This window comes from Coturnix japonica, chromosome 33 (genome assembly GCF_054131305.1).
Source record: "Coturnix japonica strain WE chromosome 33, WE-NBRP24, whole genome shotgun sequence".
Classification (NCBI taxonomy): Eukaryota; Metazoa; Chordata; class Aves; order Galliformes; family Phasianidae; genus Coturnix; species Coturnix japonica.
Genome location: NC_140695.1, coordinates 2,809,280 through 2,834,707, shown reverse-complemented (window position 1 = coordinate 2,834,707; position 25,428 = coordinate 2,809,280). Strand labels below are relative to the sequence as shown.

The 25,428-nt window shown below is 45.2% G+C and overlaps 3 protein-coding genes and 1 long non-coding RNA gene across 7 annotated transcripts; all 4 read right to left on the bottom strand.

Annotated features, from left to right (window-relative positions):
* Window positions 1–5,965: 5,965 nt before the first annotated feature.
* LOC146755378 (rho GTPase-activating protein 32-like) lies at window positions 5,966–13,071 on the bottom strand. 4 transcript variants are annotated; one of them, XM_085525640.1, is made up of 7 exons: window positions 12,860–13,071; window positions 11,955–12,350; window positions 11,252–11,659; window positions 9,526–9,885; window positions 8,845–9,043; window positions 8,013–8,158; window positions 5,966–7,802 (listed from the first exon to the last, which is right to left on the bottom strand). In XM_085525640.1, the coding sequence occupies exons 4-7, from the start codon at window positions 9,695–9,697 to the stop codon at window positions 7,345–7,347; spliced, it is 975 nt and encodes a 324-aa protein (XP_085381766.1). In that variant the 5' UTR covers window positions 9,698–9,885; window positions 11,252–11,659; window positions 11,955–12,350; window positions 12,860–13,071; the 3' UTR covers window positions 5,966–7,344. The 4 variants fall into 4 exon arrangements, with proteins under 4 accessions (XP_085381766.1, XP_085381767.1, XP_085381769.1 ...); XM_085525641.1 differs by having other exon boundaries at window positions 12,147–12,350; XM_085525643.1 differs by having other exon boundaries at window positions 9,526–9,668; window positions 11,252–12,350; window positions 12,860–13,069.
* Window positions 13,072–16,729: 3,658 nt separating this feature from the next.
* On the bottom strand, window positions 16,730–17,987 carry LOC146755377 (rho GTPase-activating protein 32-like). Its single transcript, XM_085525719.1, has 2 exons — window positions 17,796–17,987; window positions 16,730–17,476 (listed from the first exon to the last, which is right to left on the bottom strand). The coding sequence occupies exons 1-2, from the start codon at window positions 17,971–17,973 to the stop codon at window positions 17,046–17,048; spliced, it is 609 nt and encodes a 202-aa protein (XP_085381845.1). The 5' UTR covers window positions 17,974–17,987; the 3' UTR covers window positions 16,730–17,045.
* A 1,514-nt stretch (window positions 17,988–19,501) lies between these two features.
* LOC146755376 (uncharacterized) lies at window positions 19,502–20,184 on the bottom strand. Its single transcript, XR_014938163.1, has 3 exons — window positions 20,137–20,184; window positions 19,696–19,764; window positions 19,502–19,568 (listed from the first exon to the last, which is right to left on the bottom strand). It is a non-coding gene; the product is annotated as an uncharacterized LOC146755376 (long non-coding RNA).
* Window positions 20,185–20,935: 751 nt separating this feature from the next.
* LOC146755375 (obscurin-like) lies at window positions 20,936–24,970 on the bottom strand. The gene is made up of 3 exons (XM_085525695.1): window positions 24,804–24,970; window positions 23,908–24,174; window positions 20,936–21,099 (listed from the first exon to the last, which is right to left on the bottom strand). Exons 1-3 carry the CDS (start codon window positions 24,880–24,882, stop codon window positions 20,936–20,938), a joined length of 510 nt encoding a protein of 169 aa, XP_085381821.1. The 5' UTR covers window positions 24,883–24,970.
* Between the last annotated feature and the right edge of the window lie 458 nt (window positions 24,971–25,428).

Here is a 25,428-nt window from a genome sequence, read left to right as displayed (position 1 = left end):
AAGACGAGCAATTCCCTCCTGGTCTTCTAGAAAACAGACTGAAAACCTGTAATTTATTGATACTAAAAAAAATGCAAAACAAATTCACATCACAAAAAACAAGATGCAAAAATGCCCAAGCCTCTTACCTGTCAAGATAGCAGAACAAATGAAACCTTGCAAAGGGAGTATAGATTTTAGCCAGATTTCAGCTGTGACAATTCAAGAAAACATCTTCCATCTCTTTCTGCTTATCCTGAGGCTGTAATTTTTCTTGTCAGTGAAAACACCCCCCGGAGAGCACGCCATGCTCAGGGCTCCCACATGCCACCTTTACCAGATTATCCTCAGGATGTCAACTCAGGGGGGACCCTCAGCTCAACTGCCTACAAGCAACTTTGTTAAGGGACAACTCTGCTATGAGCACAAGCAGGAGTTTGGTCCACTTATTATTTGGCAAGATCAACGTAGAAGTGCTATTCCCACCAAACGCTCTCTCAGCATGACACAGTTGGGAAGGAGAAGCATTTTGCCATCTCTCTGTGAAGCTGCATGGCTCAACAACTATGTTGTGACACTGTAAAGCCATCCAGGACATGGAACTTTCCCTCTGTGCTTCAGCGTAACCATGACGTGCCTGGGGAGGGCAACTCCAGTCTGCCACTCCACCCTCGTCCTGTGCAAACACACACAAGCTATAGTTTAATTATGGGTATTTACTTTCATTTTAAAGGTTTACTGGGAGTTATCTCACATGCTACCTTGTTTCAACGATACTGTGCTCAACTTTTGATACCAGCAGTTGCTGTATCAATAAAAATAAATCCAACTAAGCAATTATCACAACACAATTATGGTCTAACTAGTACTTGCCAGAGTAAAGGCAAATAGAAGGATGAAGGAGTACAGCCTAGAAGAACGTGAAAACCTAAGAACAACATTGTTAAGTATCCATATAGCAGGGAAAAATACCCAAGCAGACAAGAACCGATACACGAGAATTAAATGTTAGAGGCACCAGCTGCCAAGAGTGAGCTGTCTGTTCACAGTGGTCAAACTACACTTCAAAATGACGCCAGCAGACAACGAAACCAGGAATCAGGTGCTCCCACGTCCTCACACCAGGCTGCAGTAGGGCACATTTCTTCTTTCTGCAAACAAAGCCTTGTTCCAGTCACACCGTGAGACTGATTCATGTTATTGTTTGCACAGTCTGACAGTGGTTAAAGCACATTTAATAGAACAAATAATACTAATACCCTCGTGGTTCGCACATTTTACCAATAGAAGAAATTCTAGTTAATAACTTATGTCTGCATTAATCTGAAAATGATTGCAAAGAAAACCTATCATAAAGGAAAGCAGAACCTCCTTAGGTTGTTCAGAATGAACACTGACAGCCAGAGTGTTGGACCTGGGTGTTAAGGGGATGTGTGCAAAGTCATTCTTAACATAAATACTTCTGAAAGAACAGGTTTATGTGACAGCCTCACATGTTCAAGAATCAGTTATGAGCCTGCTATCCGCAGCACAAGGAGGCAGGAGGAATACTGATAAAAGTCTTCAGAGACTCCCTGGTTCCTTTCATTTGCAGCCCAATTTTGGGGGAAATGTAGGTCACATTTGCAAGTTTGCTATAAAAGCGTGTGAAATAGGTTTTTTTTTAAGAGGGAAAAAGCACCCAAGATTGTCACATAGTTTAAATCTACCTCAAGCACACAGGCCTTAAAAAACAAACATAAGCAAAGCTCTCTAGGCAGGAATCTCAGAGTGCCAGGAAGGCGTTTTCTTGCCTCATTTGTTATCAAGCCAAATACAAAAGTTTGTTCAGATAAGTAAAGCTGCAGAGCAGTTGGGACATAACGTATATCTCAGATTTAATCTCAGTTTTTAAGACTAACATCTGATAACCAAAACCACTCTGCTGTAAGTTGCAGACACAAATATGTAGAAATCTGCATGCTTTCCTCTTTCAGCATGCCACAGGACATGGGTTGCCTGGCTTATACATCTCATCCTCCAGGAAAAACAAAAGAAATCCATTCTTTTATTTCATCTATAGCAGGCACAGAATATTATGCAATTACAAGTTCTCAAAACATCATAAATTTAAACAAAGAGATTCTAGCACCTCCTACATGTAGCAGCCTAACCACAGCGTCTCACTCCACCCAGCTGCAGCTCTGCACGGGCACAGCAGCAAACCACGAGGAGGTAGGAAAGCCCAATTCAGCTGCACATCACAGTAATTGGCGTGCTGACTATCAGAGTGGTGGAATCCTTCCTCAGTACAAAAGCTAAAACGATCTGTAGAAACTGATTCATATTGCTACCAAAAGAATCTCTAAAGCTTCAGGACTTTAGAAAAGGAAGGTGAGCTCCTGTCTCAATAGGGCATCAGTCCAAAAGCGGACAGCAATCAGATGAGTTTTTCATAGCCCCACCACAAGCAGAACAGATGAAACAAGGCTCGGGAAGGAGAGACAAGTGAAGTCCTCTGATAAGCACTGCTCTATGAAAAAGAAGTTGGCAATGAGTGCCATGATTGTTTTCTGTTCTGCATGTCATAGAAATGGAAATAATGCTTTGGCACAAATAGCCATCTCTGAATCAATCAGCTGTCCACCACCAGAATCACAGCAGGTGCCGCAGATATGGCAGCTCAGCCTACAAGAGGTGATGGCATCCTTTTTGAGAATAGTTTTGTACTAATCTGACTGTGAAGCCCCACGGGAGCTGGTCTTACCCTCCACTATTGGTATGACTGAAGCTTTGCTGAGGAAATTTTAATTTCTCACTTTCCTTTTTACTATACGCTCTGGGTGTCTGGGTGAGGAGCTATGAGATGTGGTTGTGGCAGCAACGGCGATGGGAGGGCGGTTGGACTGGATGATCTTGTAGGTCCTTTCCAACCTTGTGATTCTATGATTCTATGAGAAGCAAAATCACAGAAGATAAGCAGGCAGCAGGAGGGTCTCTCAGTGCCGTGAAACATCCCAAGTTTCTAAAGCCATCTTTCTCTAGCAGATGAGAATATTCTCCATTTCCTACAGGCCAAACTTAGTTAGGACTGAATAAAGAAGTTGAACCCACTGAGAGACCAGGCAAAGGCAGAAGAGGCAAAACTTACACGGTGTTCACAGTCCAGAACAGGAAGGCCTGTCTGTTTCAGAAAGACTTTGGCTAAATGACACTCTAAATGGATACATATAATAGTCATTAAGAACCTCACGTTAAATGAAATCCAGTGAACCCTGGCAAAACAGAAAATGGAAGCATTAAATGAAGAGAATCACCCTGCCACAATTAGCTTCTGCTTCTTCCCTCTCATTCAAAGTAGTTTCAGGTTTGCTGTTGTAAACTCAGCATTCATGAGCTGCTTCTGCACATCAAGTTCCTCAAATTTCAGAAGCAAGGTGTGCAATTTAAAGTTTGGTTCCATTGCAGTTCATTCAGTGCTGTTCTGCTCCAACACATACAAACCTTACTCTTATTTTCGGGCAAAAACCAAAATTGGAATAAAAACCCAACCACTAAAATTGGCCTAAGAAATGTACAAAGTAACACAGAGTTCAACTGCAAGAGGGAAAAATGGCCAGGGACTGTTCTGCTGCTTTGTTCCACCCAGACACATCACCATCTGCCAGGACTCAGCTGGTGCTATTTTCCTCTTAAAGTAAGTTACTTTAAGCTCCGAATATATCCAAATAAAGAAGTACCTCAAGGAGGCTGATTTCTAAACCCACTACAGCATCCAGATTTGATGTCAGAAAACTGAGGAACTCCCCCATCACCTGGTGAGTGCTGCTTGCTGTGGCAGATGGACTTACTGACTTTCTGTCATGTTATCTCATGGATTTCACTGTACAATGGAATTTTATCTCTCACTGTCTTGTTTGTAAATAGGTGATAATTCTTCCACAGCTTCCAAGCGAGCTGTTAAAATAAATGGAGAGATTTCTTGTGACATATTTGGATTATCTTCTAATCTACAGGTCATATGCCTTCCCATTCTTGATTGGATAGAACAGCCAGCTCCTTTCGACTCCATATGAATATTCCCCCAAAACACACTTCTTGTGAGAGGTGGTAGAGGTGGGTGAAGCTCAGAAATAAAGGGAGGAACAGATTCTCCTTCAGGAACAGCAATAGTAGAGGCTACACGGTGCCTGGGTTAGTTCACTCAAGAAACTAACAACTATTCCCTCCATGTTGTTCTTCTGTGTTTGCTCTTATAAATGAAGCTTATCGTTCGTGCTTGCTTGTGGATTTGACCAGCTGCACTCTTAGATAGCTGAGAGAATTTCTATCAAAACACTATTTAAAAGCTCCAGCCATTCAAGGAACTTCAGGCTTAAGGTCTGGGATTTAAAAATACATATATATATGTTACATATGTTATAGTTATTTGACTACCTTCTATATTTAGTTTACATACCACCGGGTCAGGGAAAGTATAAAGTCCTCCCAGCTCCCAGTCTTAGCCACAAGTTACCTAGAAAAGACAAAGCTTTCATCCTCTGCCTTGAGGATTAGATATAAAGGATCCTGACACCTTGCGAGGTATATTCTTTTTCTGTCAGCGTTTTCTGCTTGTATGTTTCTTTCTTTGTTTGTTTTGTATATGATTTTATTATTATTGTTCTGTTTTTCCTTGCTTACTATGGGAGTTGGAGAAAAGTACAAGGTATAAAACGTCCCATCAACTCTAAAGCTTAATGCCCTTCTTAAATGGTTTAATATGTTCTGAATTGGTCAACAGGGAGAAGTGTTTGGAGGCTGAATGAATGTCTTGCATGTTGTTGTGTGTGCCCTTTATTGCTGTACACTGTAGTCTGTGTAAGGACTTGTTCTCCAAACCATCTGAATGTTTGTTTGCCATGATGCAGCAGCTTCGTCTCCTTCGTAAAGAAGGAAGCACGAAAAAGACCACATTAAATTCATTCATTCTTAGCAGAAAGGAAACAAAGAAAAGAATTTTTAACCTGCTGTTAGCCATGTTTGTAAATAAAAAATCACTGTTTAGAAATACCTGGAAAGTAAGTACACCATTCTGGAAAGTCAAATAAATGTGGTGCAAAGCAAACTGTCTCTGGCTTTGCCAAATCAGGCCTTCATTAGCCAAAGGATCCCTCCCTTTTTCTCGTAGTGATAAAGAAATTCCTTTTATGGTTCTACTATTTTCATTAGTTATTTTGGGAAGATTATCTCCAGTCCAGCAACTCAAAGGTTTTGGGATGTACCTCTGGTCCCAGTTCACCTTGCTGAACCTGTCAACAAAACTAACATCACCTGTCACAGAATGATAGAATCATGAGAGCTGGAAAAGACCACTTAGATCATCCAGCCCAATCATCAGTCCATCACCACCATGTCCACTAAGCCTCCTCTCCTCCTTCTTCACTGACCTTGGTGACTGCAGGGCTGTTTGTCTCACCTCATTCTTGCTCATAGCTCTCACATATGCTATGCAGTGGTTTGAACCTTCCTTAACAAAGTTATCACAGAAGTGCCAGCAGCATCACTCCTTGACTCAGCTTTGGCCAGCACTTGAACTGGTTCTGTCTGACATGGGGCAACTACTGGCCTCTTCCTACAGAGAACAACACTGCAGCCTCTTTTCTGCCACAGTCCAGACATTAGACACACATGTGTAACCCCTTCCTTTCACTCCCAAAGTGCACGCACACACCGGTACCACAATGTCCTTGTGCAGCTCCAACACTCTGCACACCCCTGTGCACACACATATATGTGCATGCTCGTCCTTGCACACATACCCACAGACCTATACACACCTGAGCAACACCACTGGTTTGGGCAAAGGACATCTGAACATCAAGACAGTAGTTTCGGTCTCTGAGTTTACACTTAGAGAAGTCTAATCTGGGACAACGCAAGTCAGTGAATATTGGGCCAAATCCTTCTGTACTTAATTTTCTTCATCATCATTGTGAAGACGAATAAAACAACAGCATGTTTCTCATTGTTTTTAATGTTCTTTTATTTCTATTGTACAATAAAATTTACATATAAATATGTTCAATATAAATTTATTTTTCCCATGAAACACCTAGACATTTTATAGTTTGAATAAGAACTGCGTCTGCTTTGTGTTTCTTTCCCATTTACAAAACTCAGTGCTTTTAGGTTTATGCAAAATTGTTGAGGATGAGATCACATTGATCTGCTTGGTTCATGCAATCTAACCTGGATACATATGACATAGGAACGTGGTCATCCAAGAAATTCTCAGGAATCAGTGAAGTAAGATTTAGGGTGATTGGGCCCTGGAACAGCCTCCCCAGATTAAGTAGTCACAGCACTGAGCTTGCCAGATTTCAGGAAGTATTTTGGACAGTGCTCTCAGACACAGGGTCTGATTTTTGGGTAGTCCTGTGTGGATCCAGGAGTTGTACTTGATGATCTTTTTGGGTTCCTTCCAAACTGGGATATTCTATGGTTCTATGGTGCTAAAAGTATGTTTAGTCAACAATGCAAACCATCTCTCATACTCTAATAACAGAGCATAAGATGATTCTGTCTGTATTAGGTGGGATGAACTCAGGATATATTCTGAAGTAGGAGCAGTGTTTGGTCATGTGTTATTTCACTCGGAAAATCTGGTAAGACCATACCATAATTCAGGGCATACAGCAGGCCAAATCTTCACTGAGCTGAGAAGGTAGCAGGATCTTTGGCAGGTACAAGTGGAGTTCAGACACAGTATTCATGTGAATAAATCACCACATCTTTCTGTTTTGCAAAAGGTGATGTTGATCTCTTAAAAGAGGCCTACATATGCCACAAAGACTTCTGACCACATTTCTAGTGCTCCTACCAGGAAGTTTCAGAGAAAATATCAACTCGTTGTTCCTGTAACATTTCCTCTGAATCTTGTTGGATTTGATGAACTTTGCTGAATTCAAATCAGGGTTTCCAGGGGAACTCTGCCAGTTTTTCAGCAGTGCACTGTGACGTTCACAGCTCCGAGGCAAATCAGTTACATGGACTAACTGAGGACCAAGGATTCTTTTACTTCAGGGTCTCCAGCTCAGGAAGATGCCCTCTGTGATGACAGCTCTTGAAATGAAGAAAAGGGTCTGGGGCCATGAGCTGGCACTCAGGGTGGTATTTTTAGTGATTGGGTATATCCATAAACAGTTATTTTCTGCTCTTATCCAAGTTTCCTCAAGATGGACTTTCCCAAAATTTGATGAGGTGCCCTTTATCTGTCAACATCTGCTTATTCTATCTTCTTCTCTTTTTAAAAATGCCATATTTTAAAATGAACACTGGAAATTTTCTCTTCTAAGCATTTCTTCTTCCAACACCCCATCCCGTTGACTGAGCATGAGCGTGCCTTTAGTCACTTGGAAAGACAGGACTCATCCTTTGCTGTTGAGGAGAGAGTGGCTCGGAGCTCGTGCTGCTGCCGGGTGCCTGGGACTGGAGGCCTGACTCCAAGTCCCCCTCCAAGAGGCTCGGCTGCTCCTCAGTGACAGTGACTTCGTCCTGCTTGGAGGTGCCGCTGTTGGGGCACTCGGGTTGTGTTTGGTCTGGGCTGCTCTGCAAAGGCACCAGGCCACAGTCCAGGCTGGTGACTGTGTTTTCTGGCAGGCTCAGATCAGCCCCTTCAGCAGAGCTGGGAGAAATGAGTGCCTGAACAATGACCTCCTGCTCTCCGTCGCTGCTGGCACACAGGAGGCTCTCATTTGAATTGCAGCAACTTGTGCTTCCCATGAGGTCTCTGTTGATGGAAGCACTGTCTGAGCAATCAGCACTTGACCTGGCTCTTCTGGGTTCACAAGAGCTCGATTCACCTAGGAAGGAGTGGATACACAGGGGTTAGCATCCAACTTCCTCTGCCCATGGAGGCAAAGGCTTCAGAGGCTCCTTTGGGAAAACAGGGGTCAGCTGAAGATGTCAGGTATGGGCTTGAACGCCAGAAGGAGGTACAAGCCCACTGAAAGCATGAATTCTACCCATGTTGCTGACAAGCAGTGCTTTGAAAGCTGGATTTGCACCCTTACCTGCCAGGACCACGCGTTCTGCTTTGGAAGGCTCCCTGGCACTGCTCTGCAATTGGTGTTTGGCCATATGGGATCGTTTGCGTAGGCAGAAACAGGAACACCAACTGCCAGCAGGTGATTCCTTCCTCTTGCCGGGAGAACATGGTCTGCAGAGAAAACAGAGCAGTCGTGGTGCAGGGTGAGGGAAGAGCTGCACCGAGCCCTTGCCAGCAGTTCCCTACTCCTGGCACTGCCTGCTTACTGCTGAAACACAGCTTAGAAACGCGCTCTGTTTCAAACAGCAGAGGATGCTTCCATTCCTACAGCTCAGCCCTCAAGTCCTGCTGGCTACATTCCTCTCAACCGTGTCAAGCAAGATGCGGAGCATGTGAGCAAAGGCTCAGCAGCAGGAAAGGAGCTGGCAGGCGTAACTGCTTTCTGAGAAAATGGTGCAGCCATAAGGGAAGCTCAAAAGCATCTCTGACTCTTACGTTAACACCTCCTTGGCCTCAGCTCACTGCCATCTTTAATTTCTAGTGCCAGCAAGTCCGACCAACAGCTCTGCTTACAGGAGAAGCGCAATTGGTTTCAGGTGCGTGGCCCTGAAATCTGGAAAACCCCAGTGTTTCCAGGTATAGGCAGCACAGGCCAGGATAGACACCAGCGTGGCTTTCTGCATCTTGTGACTGCCTGCCCAACCAGGAAGGAAAGGCACCTTGTGTGGCTCCACTGAGCCCATAGTGCAACTGTTTTTTAGTTGAGTGCTTGGAGATGTAATGGACAAAAAATAAACCAATAGAAATCACCTGAACAATGATGATAGGGGCTGGAAAGGGAATTCCTCTTTCTTTACCTTTCAGATGGAAAATCAATGATTGCGTTGAAGTTCCTCAGTACAGCTGCAGGCCCTTCCTCCACTTGTATCTTGCTGCTCTGTGTTGCAACAGGAGAGCTGCTCTGGCCTCTCCTCTCAGCCTGTGCCTCCTGCAGTGTGAGCAGCTTTGTGGATGGAGACACCCACACAGACTTGGGCCCAGGCAGAGAACTGTGCCCTGCAAGGGAAAACCACAGGTGAGATGGAGGAGGAAGCAGCAGCACAGCCATCCCAGTTCTGCATTTCTCTCAGACTTGCTTATCCGAGACACTGGAAGAAGAGGAGCTCAAAATAACCGTGTGCTCAGAGGTATGCTCGTGGCAAAGGACACAGCCACAATTAAGAGCAGCTCACTGTATCAAAAACAGGCAAACAAAAATCCTAGAAAAACTAGGGGTCTGGGATTTCAGAAAGCTTTGCTGCCACATTTCAATCAAGCTTCAACTGCTTGCAAAAAATCTTAACAGCAGTGATGGTTTTCTCCATGTAAGGTTTGTGTTTGGACACACTAAGGATCCAGGAATGGGGCACCATATTCTAATCTAAGCCCAGAAGCCTGCTGTCTCCTCAACAGTAATAGAATTTTCAAAGGTCTTGGAGAAGCCCTGGATTGGATGAAGCTGTCAGATCAAGATCAAGCTAATGGAGGAAGATGCTCACCTACTCCCTCTCCCATGGCTGGTGTGGATTTGGAGCAGAAGATGACATCTGTGTGGCTGATGAGTAATTCCACAACAGCTGACTGTATCTGCAGCTCCATGCAAGCAGCTTTGCTGGCGCAGGAAGATTGGCTCTGCTGGGATCTGAAGAAAAGGCAGATCTTACAAGTCATTTCCCCGAGGTCACTTCCCCAAGTCTGAATTTCTGTAGCCAAAAACTGTCAAGCTGGGCTCTGGAGACTTCCGCAGTGGGCAAACAGCAATGCCACTGATGTGATGCCACTAATTCTCCTGGATGATCAGAGACACAGCAGTCCCAGCTAAACAAGTGAGTAGAAACTGTCATCTAGAAATTGTGCACCTGGGTTGGGGGACAGCAGAACTAAGCATCGTGTTGAAATGGAAGAAGAAGTTTACCTTAAGAGGTTTGGAGCCCACACTATCACTAAGTTCTTAGCATGCATGTTTATCACCGAGCAGATCCCTGCCAGAGAAATCAAGTGTCTTATTAAGTCCCATGGGGACAGTGCACTGGTGGTCAGCACTGAGGCAGACTTGATGCCTTCCAAGAGGCATCTGGGGAACACAGAAACACAGAATGACCCGGGTTGGAAGGGACCTCAAGGATAATGAAGCTCCACTCCCCCTGCCTGGTAGGGCCACCTATCTTCCACATTTACTAGACCAGGCTGCCCAGGGCCACATCTAACCTGGCCTTGGACACCTCTACGGATGGGGGATCCACAATGTCCCTGGGCAGCCTGTTCCAGGACCTCAGCACTCTCCTAGTAAAGAACTTTCCCCTAACATCCAACGTTAATCTTCCCTCTTTCAACATAAAACCATTTCCTCTTGAACTGATATTATCGGGCCTTTCAAAGAGTTAACACCCCTCCTGATTATACACACAGCCCGTGCCATCAAGGCCAAGCGGTGCAAGCACTGGGCAGCTTTACAGCCTGATTGCACAGTGCGGCTCCTCGCAGCAGGCATTCGTCTCCAAGTCCACTTTGCTATTAACCCCATTCTACCAATAGCAGGAGAACAGCAAAGGAAAAGGAATTCTCACAACCATTGTGAATAGCTTAAATAAGCACCTCCTGGCACCACCACAAGTGCCATCAGTGAGAGGCAGGATGTGGCAAAGACGTGACTCATGGGGCTAACAGAAAGAAGACCTCAGAGCTGGGGCACTGCTACAACCACTAACCAGGATGGCCAGGGAACTGGTACGTGTCATTTCCAAGACATTGCCCTGAGCTTATAGAGATCCTGGCATACAGCTGCTCGGTCAGCAGAGGGTTCAGGAGCTCCCTGAAATACATCTTACACAGGGAGCTCACGCTGTGAATGTCTTGGACGCTGAGCTCAGGAACCTGCTCCATATTGAATTCATGGCTGCAGAGAAGGACACAGAATTGGGCAGAGGGCTTTGAGGAAGATGAAAACAAGTCCAAAGCCACACAAAATACAGTCAAGAAAAGGAAGGACTTCTGCAGAGCCTTCCATACGGTCTCACATCACAGTTAGAAGCAGGAGAGCTCTTGTGGCACAAAGCTTGGAGCTGGAGAAATCAAGGCTGCCTCTAAGATAGTGCTTGCTAAAAGACTTGTGCTCTAGACACCTCACACCTTCAGTGTTCTTCTTTGGACATATCCCAGGATTTCAGTGTCCTTCTTGCAGTGAGGGGCCAAGAACTGAACACAGAACTCAAGGTGAGGACTCACCAGTGCCAAGTACAGGGGGATGATCGATTCCCTGCTCCTGCTGACTCCAACCTTCTGCATTCCAGTTCCAATCTAAACCATTCCTGCTGTGGTAGTACTTGAATCCTCATTTGGGGCTGGACCTCAACAGGTCAACACATCAGAAATAACACAATGTGCATCTTGAAGACGTGTCTCAAAGCCCAGAAAATCCAACTCTCTGACCTTGGCACAACTCACCAACCAAGAGCCAGGCCTTGACAACTTGGCTGATCTGAGCACATAGGAGGGGGCCAGACAGTGGACCACAAGTGTCCATTTCCACTGAAGCTCCTTGTAGAGAACAGCACCAATCAGCAGGCGTGAATCAATTCATTCACAGGCTTCACAATGAGTCTGTTTCTTTATAAAAGAAACCCACATCGATTCCTAATCAAAAAAGGGAGGAGTTAATATGGACCAAAGAAGTTTCTGTTCCTACGCTTCATCCCTCACCCCAACTTCCCTTGCCCCATCCCCAACTCCTGGATGATGCCCACAAGCTTAAAGGCAGGTCTCAAACCCACAGGGCTCCGTTCACAATACTCCATCAGAATGGATGTTACACTTCTTCTATACACTCAAACAGACTGAGCAGTGGTATCTCAGTCACTTAAAACACACAGAAGCATCCAAACCCAGAGCACACACATCCCTTCCTGTGGTACTGCAGCCCACAGCTCACCTTCACACCTCTGTTGATTCCTGGTGTTTTACACACATGCAGCCTCGCTACGGTTCCATGGGTGTCACACAAGACCTGCAGGACCTCTTTCTCTGCAAACCCCACCTGTTGGGTGTTTCCTGTTGGCACTGAACATGAACAAATCTACCGCTGAGCAACAGGACGTGAGACAAACAGCAGAAAACAACCAACCTGCAGAACTAACTCGTTTGGGTTGGCCCAGATGTTAGCATGCTCCCTTTCCATGGCCCAGGCCAAGCTTGATGAGCTGCTCCTCGTTTGCAGAGGGGGAGAACGCTGCAGATGGGATGTGGTGGCTATGCACACATCATGCCTTTCTCTTGCTTTTCCTCTCTCCATCTTCCATTAGCAAACAGCATCTATAAGCTTTCCTTCCTGAAAAAATCACTGGTTAAAAACGAATTGGTAAGCTTGCTTTTAAAACTGCCTTCTTTATGCAGCTTGATGCTATAAAGCAGAAGCTCACCTAGCAATGGTGGGTCAAGTACAATTTGCCCTTGGTCAATCCATGCTGACTATTCCTGAAGATTCTTCCTCTTTAAAGCTCTGTGTACATCCCACCTAACTCCAAAATCTTATCAACTGTGCCTTATCACTTTCCATTGCGTTTTAAAATCCTCACTGACTCCTTTACTTGTTCCCTTGCTTGCTATTTCTGTGCAAACCAAACACTGGAGTTAGGGTTCTTGTAAAATGAACCATGGCCTACAGGTAGAAGGCACCAAAATTTATGCTTAACATACTTTGCTCAATCTGTATCTTACTTCGGTCAAGGTTTACTAGATACTGAAGTATGGAGTAAGCACTATATACAATGAGAAGTAAATTTCTGGATTAAGTGCTATATTTTTTCTGTAAGAAACTAGCACTACATCTTTACACACCTGCTTTGTTCTCTGAGTATTTAGATCAAGCGGAGATTCTTCAAACACTGAAGCTACATCAGAAAATTCCATGGATCCAAACACATCTGGCACATGGCTGCAGTCTGGCACATCTTCATTATGTCAGAGCCTTTTCAGACTGAAAAGAAATGTGCCATTGAGATTCTTTTGCAGAATTAAAAGGAAGATTTCATCAAAAGATTTCATCACTAAAATCTAAATAAGATTGCTTCGCAAGTTCCAAACTATGGCTAACAGCTAATGCAGGTCCACAAGCCAGCAGCAAAAACTTTTATATTATGTTCTTAATACTGTAATTTTGGATTTGACGTTCATATCAAGAGCAGAAGGGAAATTACTCTTAGAGCTCAAGTCATCTTTCACAGCCTGTGTCAACAAGAGCAGCACCTCATAGCCTTTGGTTTGAAGACCCGGACCACAAGCTAGCTAATGATTTTACACAGAATTCCAGAGTTCAAGTCATTGTTTCTATTAGGGCTGCAATTCTACTGAAAGCCTTCAAGTTCATCACACTGAATTATCACTGGCACCACACATAACTCCACGTTACATATGTGATCACAAGCAACCTGGCAACTTCAGACAATTCCAAAGCACTCCACGTGCACTTGGCTACTAAAGTACAGAAAAAGGAATTAACATCAGAAATAGCTGCAGTCAAAACCATCTAAGAATCCAAGTCTCCAGGAAACAAGGAAAGCAAATCCTCTCCAGGACTGTCTTCTAAAAGGAAACAGATCAGAAAGGTGAGATCTTTCCCCCTTTGATTACCCACTCATGTAACGTCCATGTCATTTCTAAGTATGCTGCCCAGACCAAGACTGAGGATGCTTCAGAAGAAGACCATCCCTGCTAAACCAAAAAAAACAAGTAAGGTACCAAAATATGTAGAGCCAAACATGGAAAGGTGCTCTAAGAAGGTGAGCATCACAAGAGACCAACAGGAATGCTTACACAATCCAAACAATGCACAATGTCTGTTCCACAAGCTGCCAAGAGGAATGTGTGCAGTACTCACAGCACACCATGTACACTGCTTACTGCAGTCATACTGCTTCGTAGGACCAGACCAACTTACTGAAACATTTTAATGAACAGACCGAACTGTATGGAACTAGGAGGACAAGTGGTGAGAGACCACAGGCTGAATGCAAGCCAGCAGTGTGCTCTGACAGAAAAGAAGTACAAGATCATCAGCTGCATTAAAAAGCAGCACAACCAGACCACGACAAGTCATTCCTGCTTCAACACTCACTGGACCACATCTACAATACTGTATCTGGTTTTTGGCCAGGAAGGATAACAACCTGAAGCAAGTTCTGGGGATGACCTCCAGCCTGTGCAGGGGGCTGAAGCTCCCACTCAGAGAAGAGAAGCTGGGGAGAATGATTTTTGTTCAGAGTGCCTTCCAGTAGCCTTAGATAGAGGGATTTCATAAGATGCCTAGGAAAATGCTCGTGCTGTAATGATTTGCTTTACTGAGAGATACCAGCAGCTTACAAAATGCCAAGCTCTAACCTATTGGTGAGGAAATATTCAAGCCTTCCAGTACCTAACCTGTGCTTCATGTCTTCAGTGACAGAAAATCCATTGGATGGGGCCAGAGGAATGCATCTCACCCCATACCCTCTGTACAGCCACCATTTGTTTAAAGGATCACTCTTCCTTGAGGCACAAAACTAGAGCAGGTTACACAACAGACTGACACCACAAGGGCTTCTCTCTAGATACAAACTGCAGCAAAGAGCATCACAAAAATGGGAAACCAACACTCAGATCAGATCTGTGTCTCTGCTCCGCTCATTAGGAGCATCATGTTTTACTCCCCTTTCAGAGGAAGATACTTCTTCAAGGATAACAAAATCCAGCTCAGCTACACAACACAGTACCAAATAGCAATAATTATCTAACATTTCCTGTAGGGAAAGAATCCTAAGCACAAGTTATTCTCTGAGTTTCAGCTGGAACTGAATTATTTTCTTCAGTGTCTGATTTAATACTACGTTTTCATTCTAGAGAAACAATGGAGATAGCGCAGTGATGCTTACAGTTGCTGCCAGGCAGCGTCGTACAGAGCCACAGTCAATCTCAGCTGAGAGCCCAAGGAAGTGAGAAGGAACAGAACTAGGACAGCTGACTTAAACTGGCCAAAGGATATTCCATACTATATGACATATTGTGGAAGGAGTTTTGAAGGGGGTAGAACTTCATGTCAATCTCTTCCACTACTAGGAGGCTAACTGGACACTGATTGGTAGGTGGTGAGCAATTGCTTTTGCATTCATCATAACTATTATCCTTTATCTCAGTAAATAATTCTATCAATTCAATCAACCCATGAATTCTACTTTGTGTTACTTCTCCCGCCTTAAGTTCTCTCCTGCAATCCACTGGAATGGAGTGGAGTACTGTAACTTTCTCTCCCAACAGAAAAATAAAAACACATTCATTATTATTTATGGAAGACTGACTACAGTTCAGGCTCACTGGTTTGAGGTCTCTGGGCATAACCCTGACTGTGAACATAAGCAATTGCTGAAACAATATGTCAAAAAAAGACTGGAGCTTCCTCTTCCAAAAGGTGGTCCTTAGAATCAATGCAATCAAACAGCTTCCCTGTAAGATAAGGTTATCTGAAAATGCATTTAGAGAGTATCAGAGAAAGGTAAGTAACAATGACAGCACAGAAAGCAGAAACTATTTCTTACCTCTATGACTATAAGTATTTCTTTGATGTCTCTCTTACGTGATCCAATGGGCAAACACGTTGATGACTTCAGTTCTTCATGGCATCAATTTCTGTTTTAGCATGAGGCAAGTCATCCTTAAGAGACCATAAAAGCAAGCGATGAAATCGCTAACTACTGTGACATACCAGGTACCACATCTGACTGCTGTGGAACAGAACAAGCACATACGGGACAGTACACAATTCAACATCAACTCAGCAATGACTGACATCACTCCCATAGAAATTCTGAAACAGAGCTGTGAAAAATGAAAAGTAAAACATTCAGCATTTTCATTGGCATTTTGGTAAAATTGCTGTAATAATATAACAATAATGTAATGTAATGTAATGTAATAACGTAATAACTTCCTCCATTTTAAAGCCAGAGAATTCTGCCCTCTGAACAACGAGGAAGAAGATTTGTGGTGCTCTGTTAAACTTTTTCCAGCTCTACAGCATCTTTCAAAAGGCAATGGGACCAGTAGGCTGCATTCGTATGTACCATCCCACCTGCCCCCGTGTTCTTGAGAACTCCACAACTCCAACAGAAGATATTCTCATATTTAAATGCCTTTTGGCTTACCCCTACAGTAACTTTCTCCATGATTTTTAGTGCAACTTTTTCACCAGTAAGAAGATGCCGCATAAGATTTACGTTTGCAAAACCACCTACAAATCAAAACACAGATGCTTAAAGTTGAGTGTGAATTCTTCTCTAATATAATATTACAATTTCCAACTGGTTTAAAAAACGAATTTCAAATTTATACAAATGAAACCTGACTTAGAGAACTGACAAGAGCTGTTAATCTATTCTCAGATTAATTCTAGAGTGGTGAGACAGACTGTTAGGCGTGCTGTTTCTGTACAAAGATGACACTTACCCGTTCCAACTGTTTCATGGAATTCCTAGTACTTGAGAATTTCCTCGTAGTCACTGACAGACATCCTGAATGTGCAAGAACTGAAGATCCTCCAAGCACGTGCAATGAGGAAGTGCCAGCAGTGTTCACATCCTACTTAGGACATATTCTTAGAGGCAGAAGGGACACTCGTGGCAGATCCAGCAATGCTCATCTTCTCACCAACGTGCATCCCCCTCTCACCCAGCAACAACAAAACACAGTGCATGAAGCTGGCTTCACTTAGGTTAACAATATGGAACATCCCTCAGGGCTTTGTGCCACAGAGCAGTAGCAGGGCTGGACTACAGCTTGAGGAAGCAGTGGAAGCCTTTCCCTGTATGGTTACAGTGTCCCTGCACGCACCCCACAGCCAGAGCATTGCAAGCTGAGCTGTCTTGATGTTTCTTGTACTCATCCCAATCTCTGTGAATGAAAACTCAGAATTCAGTCAAGGCGTTGATTGAGCACGAGCGTGCCTTTATTCAATAGGAAAAAGGAGGGGGTGTGAGGTCTGGAGGAAAGATGGGACTCATTCTCTGTTGTCTGACGAGAGTGTCTCAGAAGTCGTGCTGTTGCCCGGAGCCTGGGACTCTTGGCCTGATTCTACCTCCCCCTCCAAGATGTTTGGCTTCTCCTCTGTAATGCTGACCTGAGCCTGCATGGTTGTGCTGCTGTCGGGGCACTCGTGCTGTGCTTGGGCTGGGCTGTCCTCGAAAGGCACTCGGTTCAGGCTGGTGCCTGAGGAGTCTGGCAGGCTCAGGTCAGCAGCTTCAGCAGGTATGGGATGAACGAGAGCTTCAACGATGATGGCATTCTTCTCTTTATAACTGATGTTATACGGAAGGCTTTCATCTGAACTGCAGCATCCTGTGCTTAGTAACAGTTCTTCATTGATGGAATCACAGGAAGCTGCATCGTAACATGCCCGGCGTCTTGGAGATATACAAGGGCTCGGGTCACCTAGGAAGGAGTAGACGCACAGCAGTTAGTGTCAAAGTTTCACAAGATGAATCATGAAACAGGTTCTTGACATTTGGCTATGCAGTGATGGTGGGCAGAAGCAAATAGGCTTCTAGCAATAGTGTCACTGCCTTGAAAGTGATCCTCGTGCAGGTCCAGCTCTTGTGTTGACAAGAGACTCATTTGGGAAAGACAGGAGTCAACTGAAGATGTCAGGCACAGGCTTGAATGCCAGAAGGATGTACAAGCCCACTGAAAGCATGAATTCTACCTGTGTTGCTGACAAGCAGTGTTTTGAAAGCTGGATTTGCATGCTTACCTGCCAGGACCAAGACTTCTGCTTCAGAGGGCTCCCTGGCACTGCTCTGCAGTTGGCGTTTGGCCACAGGGGATGGTTTGCCCAGGCAGAAGCAGGAACGCCAACTGCAAGCTGCTGACTCTGCCCTCTTACTGGGAGAACTCATTCTGCAGAGAAAACAGAGCATGCTGTCAGTCATGGTGCAGGGTGAGGGAAGAGCTGCACCGAACCCTTGCCAATAGTTGCCTGTTCCTGCCAATGCCTGGTTTCTGCTGAAACACAGCTTAGAAAAGCCCTCTGTTTCAAACAGCAAAGGATGCTTCCATTCCTACAGCTCAGCCCTCAAGTCCTGTTGGCTAAATACCTCTCAACGATGTCAAGCAGGGACATGGATCCCGAGAATGTTGGAGGCTCAGGCTGCTTCGCTCTCCTGGGGCAGGCCTTCAACAGGGAACGAAGGCAGGAGATGAACTTGCCCCGTTTCTTTGGCTCTGCGCAACAAAACAAAAAAACAAGTTCATTTCAGCCCTGGCTCGGTTGGACGAGGCCGAGTGCAACACATTCAACAGAACACGTAACAACAGAAAGCATGTTCCCAACAAGGACACACAAGAACGGATTTTCCCCATCCCTGGAGGTGCCCAAGGAGCTTAATGCAGTTCTCTTTCTAAGCTTGCTCAACTCGGGCATTAATGAACCCCCTGAAAGCCACGTTCAGACCCCATTTTACTAACCCGCATTGTCAAATGTAAAATACGCACCTGGCTTTGGCAATGAATGTAGGATGGACTCGGGCAGTTTTCCCCTGATGAGTTCCACGCACTCACCAGGGAAAAAACCAACCTGTAATAAGAACAAAAAGACAGGTGGGCATTAGCCCAAGCCCAGAGCCAAAGGAAAGGTCCTCTGACACCGACACAGGGCAACTGTTTGCATCCAGAAGCCATCCTGTGCAGGCAGAGCAGCTCCAACCGGAGATTCTAGACACTACTGAAGCTGTGCTCTCTAGTCAAAAATGTGTGCCTACCTCAAAGCCACGCTTGCCTCTCCACCAGGGGCTCATCTCCTTTGGTGGCATATCAACAATGCACACGATGTCTCCAACCTGCAAAAGATTGAAACATCAATCCCAGCTTCAGCACAGCTAAAAGAAAAGCCTTCTTCTACGACACAAAATATGAGAGTATTCCCGAGGCGTTCACACTCTATACTAATTCTGTGCACAACAACAAGGAACGCCTGGAACTGCTTACCTCCAGAGAGAGCTCATCCGGCCCCTGGGCGACGTGGCTCCTAATAACATGGGCTGCCGCAATCGCTGGTACGTTTAAAGATGACATAGCACGCACCAGCTGCGGCTTCCGCATGTTATCAGCCTGCAAAACAGAGCACAGGCCGTGGTCAGGAGCTGAGGACAAATCAGGAGGATTTCAAGGTGAGGAGCACATCTGCAAAGAAAGCTGCAGCAAATGCGCTCCGTCCTTATCAGGAGCACTTCAGAAGGAGCTGCACTTCTCATCACAGTTATTTCCCTTCCTGGTGTGCATTGCCAGGACATGCAAAGATGCATCTCTCTCTACCCAGACTAATCAGCAATGGCACTGGCACAGACAGGTGGCCAGGCCCTTTTTGGCCCATTCTTTCCTGCAGGAGAGTACATCTGCAGCTCCTTCTAATGGTTCAATACAGGGAACAAAGACCGGCCAGAGCTTCATACTGTACCTCCGTCGCCGCCACCTCAGGCTCACGGCTGATCTCACTGCACGCAGCACCCATAACAGCAAGTGTGAAGAGCTGGAACAGAGCAGAAACACACTTCTGTTTTCTCTATTCACACAGCACAGTATGGACAGACTTCTTCAGAACTACATTCACATACCATGCGGCAAAACCATGTGGGGGGACAAATCATGGCACGTACCTGGCAGTGAGATCACCTCAAGCTATCTGCAGCAGTTGTCGCTTTGCTCGGATGGAATGAGAGCAAAAGCTGCACCGAGGCAGTGGGCGGAGGGTGAGGAGAGGAGAGAGAAAGAGCAGGTCAGTGAGCAGGGCTAAGACAGTCATGGAATAACACACACAGCACAACCGTCCCATCCACTTGCTGCAAGACATGCTGAGTCTCAGGCTACGTGATGCCTGTCCGCCCAGCAACTTTACAATGCTTCCACTACTGAGCAAAGACAATGGAAGAAGCACGGGACAGGTGCCAACTTTACGGATACCCCCTTTGGAACGTGTGTACCAGGGGAAAATTATGTCTGATGGTCAAGAGTAAGCAATACGGTGCTGTGAGCTCCGACAGCCAGCAGTTCTCAACACCTCACTGCCCACCCATCCATCCCACGCCAGCTCAGCTTACCTACAAGCTGCTGCGCACGACGGTGAGAAGAAAAAGGCAATAAAGACACTAACTAAAGGAACTAACTAAAGGCACTAACTAAAAATACTAACTAAAAGCACTAATTAAAGGCACTAACTAACGGCACTAACTAAAAATACTAACTAAAAGCACTAACTAAAGGCACTAACTAACGGCACTAACTAACGGCACTAACTAACGGCACTAACTAACGGCACTAACTAAAGGCACTAACTAACAACACTAACAACACTAACTAACAACACTAACTAACAACACTAACTAACAACACTAACTAACAACACTAAATAACAACACTAACTAACGGCACTAACTAACGGCACTAACTAACGGCACTAACGACACTAAACGCACAAGAACAACAAATCAAGCAACCACTCCGACCACTAGCTCACCCACAAAGGAACGCAGAACGCACCGCTCCTCCCCTCATTCCAGACGCTTATGACATCACCAACGGCCAACAGCCTGGTCCACCATGACCCCCCACAAGGCGGGGAGCCAAGACCACGTGGTCACGTCTGATTCCAACACGGCACCACAACATTCCAGGACTCAGTGTGGGCTTGGAATTCTATCCTGGTGTGGCAGCGCAATGGGAGGTGTTAGGGCACAGCTGAAGAGCTGACAGACAACGGACGTTTCCAAAGGAGGGTGCCAGATTAACTCTCAGCATTCTCTTGCGGGGCTCTTAGGAATGCTTCAAACCCATTTTCACTGCCTAGCTCATTTCTAGAAAGTCCAGTTGAGAAATGCTCACTTTGTCTGGGGAACGCCTCTATGCATCATGAATGAAAAATAAAATAAAATGGGCACGCGACCCTATGAAACTTACCTCTCTGCTCTTGCTGTCAGCCAGACACCTCAGATGAGCATGACGTGTCCCTGCTCCTGAATGAAGATTCACCCAAGTCTGTGTTCCTCTCTGCTCCATCTCTGGGTCTAAAAGAAACACAGACAGAGATGATTACAAGATCCTTTGTGCAGATGAAAGCACAGAGTGCACACGAATTCTCTTTAGCAAGAACTACTACTTGAGAATGCATAGAATCCACACAAAAATTTACTTTCTCTTTAACCCTTTTTCCTTTGTACATGATTCCACTATTTATACCCTCAATTAATGATTCATACTGCACATGATGTTATGATGTAGAATATTGACAGCAACAGCACAAAACTATGACAGAATCCACAGACAGTTTTTTGAGAGGTAGTATGAAAGATGAACAGAAAGGAAATAGATTCATTAAAATAACCTTGTTAATCCTCTCCCCGTCAAAAAAGGAAGACTTCTGGGCACTCTTACCAGCAGCTCCTAGAACACCTTGCACCACAAACTGCGGCACATACATTTTCTTCCCACAGGTCCCTCACCTCCCTCATTAGTGTCAGATTCACTCAGGTTAAAATACATGGATCAGAACAGCCATTCAGTTCTGCTTAGGCAGGATCCCACCGCCGGGATGTCTCCCAGTCCCATTCCCTTCTTTTCCCAGCACCAGTTGGGGAAAGGAACAGCAACTGACATCACCTACCCAGACTTCTGCAGGGCCTTCCATTTGGTCTCACTTCACAGCGAGAAGCAGGAGAGCTCTCGTGGTACAAGAGAGTGGTGGGCTGGAGAAATAAAGGCTGCCTCTAAGATGGTGCTTCAAACAACATGTGGAACTGGACATGAGACATGAAAGACAGGGCTACATGCCCCAAAAGGGGGGAAGTTCCAGTTGCTGCAAGCCATTGAGGTAACCAATAGAGGGGCCCTGACTACAGCCTGGGCGGGGAAAGGGACAATAGAGTATACTGGGCTGTGTGGATTAGGTGGCCTGGCACATCTCAACCACAGAAATATAAAGCCTTGGTGGACACTGGCGCACAATGCACCCTAATGCCCTCAAGTCACCAAGGGACACAACCAATATATATCCATGGAGTGACTGGGGGTTCCCAAGAATTGACTATGTTGGAGGCCGAAATAAGCCTCAATGGTAAAAACTGGCAAAAACACCCTACTGTGACTGGTCCAGAGGCTCCATGTATTTTGGGTATTGATGACCTTAGGATGAGATATTTTAAGGATCCCAAGGGCTATCGATGGGCCTTTGGGATAGCTGCTGTTAACACAAACTGTGTTAAGCAGCTGTCAGCTTTACCTGGTCTGTCAGATGATCCTTCTGCTGTGGGGTTGCTCCAGGTAAAAGACCAAGTGGTACCAATTGCCACCAAAGTGGTACAAGACAGCAGTTCCGCACCAATAGGGACTCATTGCTCCTCATTCACAAGCTAATTCGCCAATTAGAGAATCAGGGATTGATTAGCAAAACTCACTCGCCTTTTAACAGCCCCATATGGCCAGTGCGTAAAGCCAATGGAGAATGGAGGCTGACGCTGGATTACCGTGGCCTGAATGAATTCACACCTCCATTGAGTGCTGCTGTACCAGACATGATAGAACTCCAGTATGAACTGGAGTCAAAAGAAGCAAGGTGGTTTGCCATCATTGACATTGCTAATGCCTACTTTTCCATCCCATTGGCTGCAAAATGTAGGTCACAGTTTGCTTTTACCTGGAGAGCTGTTCAGTATACCTGGAACTGTTTACCTCAAGGGTGGAAGCACAGCCCAACCATTTCCATTGGTTGATCCAAGCTGTCTTGGAACAGGGTAATGCTCCCGAACACTTGCAGTATATTGATGATATTGTCGTGTGGGGCCATACAGCAGCAGAGGTTTTCAAGAAAGGAAAACAGATAATCCAAATTCTTTTGCAAGCTGGTTTTGCCATTAAGCGCAGCAAGGTGAAGGGGCCTGCCCAGGAAATCCAGTTTTTAGGTGTAAAACGGCAAGATGGGCATCGACACATCCCAGCAGATGTGACTGACAAAATCACTGCTATGTCTCCGCCCACCAACAAGACAGAGACCCAATCTTTTCTGGGAGTAGTGGGCTTTTGGAGAATGCATGTCCCAAACTACAGCCACATAGTGAGCCCCCTCTATCAGGTAACGTGGAAGAAGAATAATTTCTCATGGGGTCCTAAGCAGCAGCAGGCTTTTGAGCAGATAAAACAAGAGATAGCCCATGCCGTGGCCTTGGGGCCAGTACGGACGGGACAGGATGTGAAAAACATAATCTACACTGCTGCTGGAGAAAAAGGTTCCACTTGGAGTTTGTGGCAAAGAGCTTCAGGAGAGACCCAAGGCCGACCCCTGGGATTTCGGAGTCGAGCATATAAAGGGTCTGAGGAGCGCTATGCTTAAACTGAGAAGGAGATCTTAGCCGTGTATGAGGGGGTTCGGGCTGCTTCTGAAGTAGCTGGGACTGAGGTTCAGCTCCTTCTAGCACCTCGCTTGCCTGTGGCCCCCCTGTCACGAACACAGGTAAATTTTTGTTTAAACCGTGACAACTACCCAGAATGCTGCATCAGGGAATTTTTGCCTAGAACTTTAGAGAACTATTTTTAACTCAGAAAGGTCAGAGATAGAAAGTTCACACTGATTTCTGGGTCACCAGCCTCACCGTACATCAGCATTTTTGGTTTTTAAATGATACATAAAGTTCTCAATGGCACTGCTCTAGTTGGTAGTTCTTTCCCTTTCCATGCAGCTCGCTCTGTGCATGGCTTGTGAACCGCTATTCAGGCCAGACAGCTGCAGCCCCAAAGACCTGCCATAAATGTACAAATTCTACCAGGATAATGTCTTGGGAGTGGAGAAACAGGATGCGCAGTCATATGGCTCTCACACATACCTTGTACAACCAGCTTGGCTCTGGACTGGGCATCACCAATGTCACAGGTGTACACGTCACTGTCACTTTTCTCCAGATTTCTTATGCTCAGCTGCAGGTCTCGTCCTTTCTGTGCCATCTCGTATTTCCTGCCAGGCCTGAGCTCAGCAATGCCTTTCCTCCATATGACGGTGTATGAGCATTTCTCGCACTGAAATGAAAAAATTGTAGTTCCACTTTCTTCAGTTTTCAGATCTGAAAGTTCCTTGATAAAGTAATTAGGTTTTTCTGGAAGGAAAAGAGGGGGATGAGGGTGTGGGACAAAGGGATTTGTTACCCGAACAAGTCTCAAGCATACAGAGGTGTCCTGAATCTCCTTTGCCCTCACTTCTAGAACATCACATAGAGATGCAAAGAATCTAAGAAGTCCACAGAGTCCACCCATTTACATAGGCTTGATCATTCCAGAAGATATCTGGAAAGTTTAATACCATTATACATGCGCTGGTAGGATCTCATCTGATCAACTGCATATAGTTTAGATTACACATATTCAATATAGACTAATTCAGATTGCCATATTTTCTTGGCTCACTAACACCCAAGATCATAGAATCATAGAATGATCACAGAATCATAGAATGGCCTGGGTTGAAAAGGACCTCAAAAATCATCTAGTTTTAAAGCCCCTGCCAAGGGGTCACCAACCACCAGACCAGGCTGCCCAGATCCACATCACACTGGAGAATCATTCAGTTTCCAGATTATTTTAAGGAAAAGATTTTAATCCATCATATTTTCTGAAAACTAAGAATTGATCCTGCTCAAGGAAACAGAAGAGAAAAACATCACCCACAGGCTGCAGATATTTACCTCGACTTCTCTACATGCCATCCCCAGTGTGCTTTTCAACTCACCTTGCAGTAACCCTGGCTTTTGTTTCAGAGTCCTCTGTCTCACAGGTGTACTCCCTGCTGTCCTTGGCAGTAGAATCATGGATGATCAGAATGGCCCCAGTTCCCTCCTGCTGCAAGTCGTACTTCTGGCTTTTTCTGATTGCTTTGCCATCCTTGTACCACCTGATGTTCACATCTGGTTTCGACAGCTCACGGCTCAGGCTGATGTCCTGCCCTGCTGCTGCTGTCTTATCCTCCAGCTGTGTTGTTACCTCAGTAGGTTTTTCTGAAAGAAAACATGCTTTTTGAGTAACATACACTTAGGGTAGGATGCCTCTCTCAAAATACACGCATCTACATGCTGGACATAAGTTAGAGAGGCACTTGCAACAGACGCCATCCTACAGCCAGCAGTAATCTGCAAAGTACAGACAATAGAATTCAAGGCACCATTTATTCTCTCTTAAATCTACCCCATTGAGGATGATGAACCATGACTGAAAACTGCCTCTTTCTTCTCTCCACTCATCACATTGGGAGCCTCGGATGATGCTCTCAGATGCACATGTTCTAGATAGGAATTTGTTGTACAGCTAGATGATGTGAAGGCCATCCCTTCAGCTTATACTTAGAGGATATTTGCTCC